General features: G+C 34.6%; 1 protein-coding gene across 1 annotated transcript in view; it reads left to right on the top strand.

Annotated features, from left to right (window-relative positions):
- LOC107677642 (pleckstrin homology domain-containing family G member 4B-like) overlaps nt 1-2,962 on the top strand; it is a 52,767-nt gene that overhangs the window by 17,883 nt on the left and 31,922 nt on the right. The window contains exon 4 of the mRNA XM_016472628.1: nt 1,750-1,905. Within this exon, the coding sequence (XP_016328114.1) occupies nt 1,750-1,905 (156 nt within the window). The remainder of the gene's footprint in view (nt 1-1,749; nt 1,906-2,962) is intronic.

Raw genomic sequence — 2,962 nt, 5'->3', positions numbered from 1 at the left:
TTAATCTCTAATTTGAAAAAAAAAAAAAAAAAAAAAAGACTTTGATCAAGACTTCTTAACAAGAACTCATTCTTGTTAAGTACAGCCGCTGTTGTCACCGGAAAAACGTTTACCCTGCAAGTGCCAATCCGGAAGCCAGAAACACGGAAGTGTGAAAAAGACAAGTGTGAGCTACAGACAAAAAAAAGTGGAAAATGACGATTTTGGTCGAATTTGAGGTTTTCACAAAAACGAGTTCATTAAGTCCTCGTCTAACGATCCCAATGCTTCAAATAGTAATTAAACATCTAAAATTATCTTTATTTGTTATTCATTCATTCAGAAAAATGTTTGCAGATTTTATTTTATTCTATTTTATTATTCAGTAAATAATTTTATGCACGTGATTCATGCAAATTAACTGATTAAAAATCTGTTTAATTTTATTTTAAGGTATCTTATTTATTTTTTTGAAATTTATTTATTTTCTTTTATTGGTTGATATTCAAATGTTCTTCCTCAGTGCCATATAATGTTAAAATATTGTATCAATTCTAGCACAGTGTAATAAGGGTGTTTAATTACTGTGAAAAATATTTGGTCTATTTTATTTGGCTAATTTAACTCTTGGAAGGTGGATAATGTGTAGTGTTCTTAGAGTTGTTGTTGAACTCCTCAGCGGTGTGTCCTCTCAGGAGGAGGAGAACGAGTTGTGTTGTATTGTTTGGGTTGCTGAGTATGGAAGAAACAGCCTGAGGGTTTGGATTCAGGAGAAAGTTGACAAACATCTGCTTCAGCTGGGAATGTCAGCCGCAGCATTCCTCAAACCAGAGCCCGAGGGCCCAGAATCGTGAGTGTGTGTGCGCGTGTGTGTGCGTGAGTGCGTGTGCATGTGTGTGTGTGTGCGTGTGCGTATGTGTGTGTGTGTGTATGTGTGTGTGTGTGTGCATGCCTCACACACCTGGTCTCCGTCGTGACTCAACATTTACTCACTGTGTAGATTTTGTCACACCTGAACCCAATCTTCCTTCCTTCCAGACAGTCTGTTCAATATCTGCTCATACATACACTACTGTTTGGAGTCAGTAAGAAGTTTCTTCTGCTCACCAAAGATGTGTTTGTTTGATCAAAAATACAGTAAAAATTATGAAATATTACTACAATTTAGAAGAACAGTTTTCTATGTGAATATCTGTTAAACTGTAATTTATTCCTGTGATCAAAGCCGTATTTTCAGCATCATTACTCCAGTCTTCAGTGTCACATGATCTTCAGAAATCATAATAATATGCTGATTTGCTGAAACATTTCAGATTATTATCAATGTTGAAAACATCAATATTTTTGTGGAAACTGTGATACATTTTATTTTTCAGGATTCACAGATGAATAGAAAGTTCAAAAGAACAGAATTTATTTGAAACAGTAATCTTTTGTCACATTATAAATGCCACTTTTGATCAATTCAAAGCATCCGTGATGAATAAAAGTTTTAATTTCGTTCAAAATAAAAAAGTTACTGACCCAAAGCATTTGAACGGTAGTGTAGTTCAGTTCAGATTATGAAAGGTGTGTTTGAGTTTACAGTCAGATGAACTGATTGTTTGCATCTCTGCCATTTAAATATCAAATCCTGTAAATATTCCATTATTTACATATTAGGAAACTTTATGACTAACTCAAATGTGCTGATATTCACAGTGTTGCTTCATTTGAAATCCTCGTCATCATGATGAGCTGTGACGCTCAGATCTGTGTTTGTGTGTTCAGGTCTCTGTGATGACCGTCTGCACTCGAGCCCCAGGAGGAACAGGAACAGCGGCGATGAGTTTGTTTCCAGCAGATCGGCCGTGTCTCCAGCGCTGCCCTCGCTCATCACACACCTCAACCAGGAGCTCCTGACCTCCGGTGCTCTGACGCTTCCCGGTGCGTGACCGGGCCAGAAACTACAAAACACAAGAAACACACATTAATATGCATATACAGTGGTGGCCAAAATGATTAGAACATTAGTATTTGCACCAGCTAAAAATGGTTTTAAGTCAGTTATTTCTATCTTTTGCTGGAGTGTGTCAGTATGAAATATCAGTTTACATTTCCAAACATTCATTTAGCCATTAATTGTAATAATGCAGTGAGATTTTTGTGCCCCACACAGAGATCTGATCTGATCAGAAGTGACTTGAAGAAACAGAACAAACTGAGACAGACTCAATCCAGAAGAACTGCTGCTTCAAGAAACCTACCTGCAAAGCTACAGAACTGTTAAAAGTTTTAGGCACTTGTGTAAAAATGCTGTAAAATGAGGATGCTGTCAAAAATAATGTCATAAATAGATTTTCTTTAGCAATTAACTTCAGTCAACTAAATCAAATCAACATTTGGCGTGAGCGTCCTTTGTGTGCAAAGCAGCTTTTGCCCTCTACAAGCATCTCAGAGACGTTGTTCTCCACAGTTCTTCTGGATTGAGTCTCAGTTTGTTCTGTTTCTTTTACCATTGCCATGCATTATACGACTGATAGACTGCAACGGCTGGAGTTACAAATCATCATGTGTTCTACTGAAGAAACAAAGTCACCTACATCTTGGATGCCCCGGGGGTAAGCAGATAAACCTCACATTTTCATTTTTGGGTGAACTATCCCTTTAAGCGAGGCACTGTGTTCTTTTACACGCTTATAGCTCATAGTGTTAAAAATTGAAAATGAAAAAATTAAGAAAAAATTAGGCTCATTTGAAAACAAAGAAATTATAGTATATTAGTATTGTAATTTTACTGTAAAATAAAATAATAATAATTATTATTAATATATTATTATTTTTGTATTACTATATTATACTATATATTTCATTTCACTGTGAAATATTACAATAGCAATATTTTTACTTTATTATTTTTTATTTTAATATTTTTATTTAGTAATTATAATTCATAATAACTATAATAATAATAATTATTATTATAAATTGTATTAAATTTTTA

Source organism: Sinocyclocheilus anshuiensis, unplaced genomic scaffold (genome assembly GCF_001515605.1).
Source record: "Sinocyclocheilus anshuiensis isolate Anshui unplaced genomic scaffold, SAMN03320099.WGS_v1.1 scaffold796, whole genome shotgun sequence".
Lineage (NCBI taxonomy): Eukaryota > Metazoa > Chordata > Actinopteri > Cypriniformes > Cyprinidae > Sinocyclocheilus > Sinocyclocheilus anshuiensis.
The sequence above is the reverse complement of the archived record's forward strand: the minus strand, read 5'-3'. Positions and strand labels throughout refer to the sequence as shown.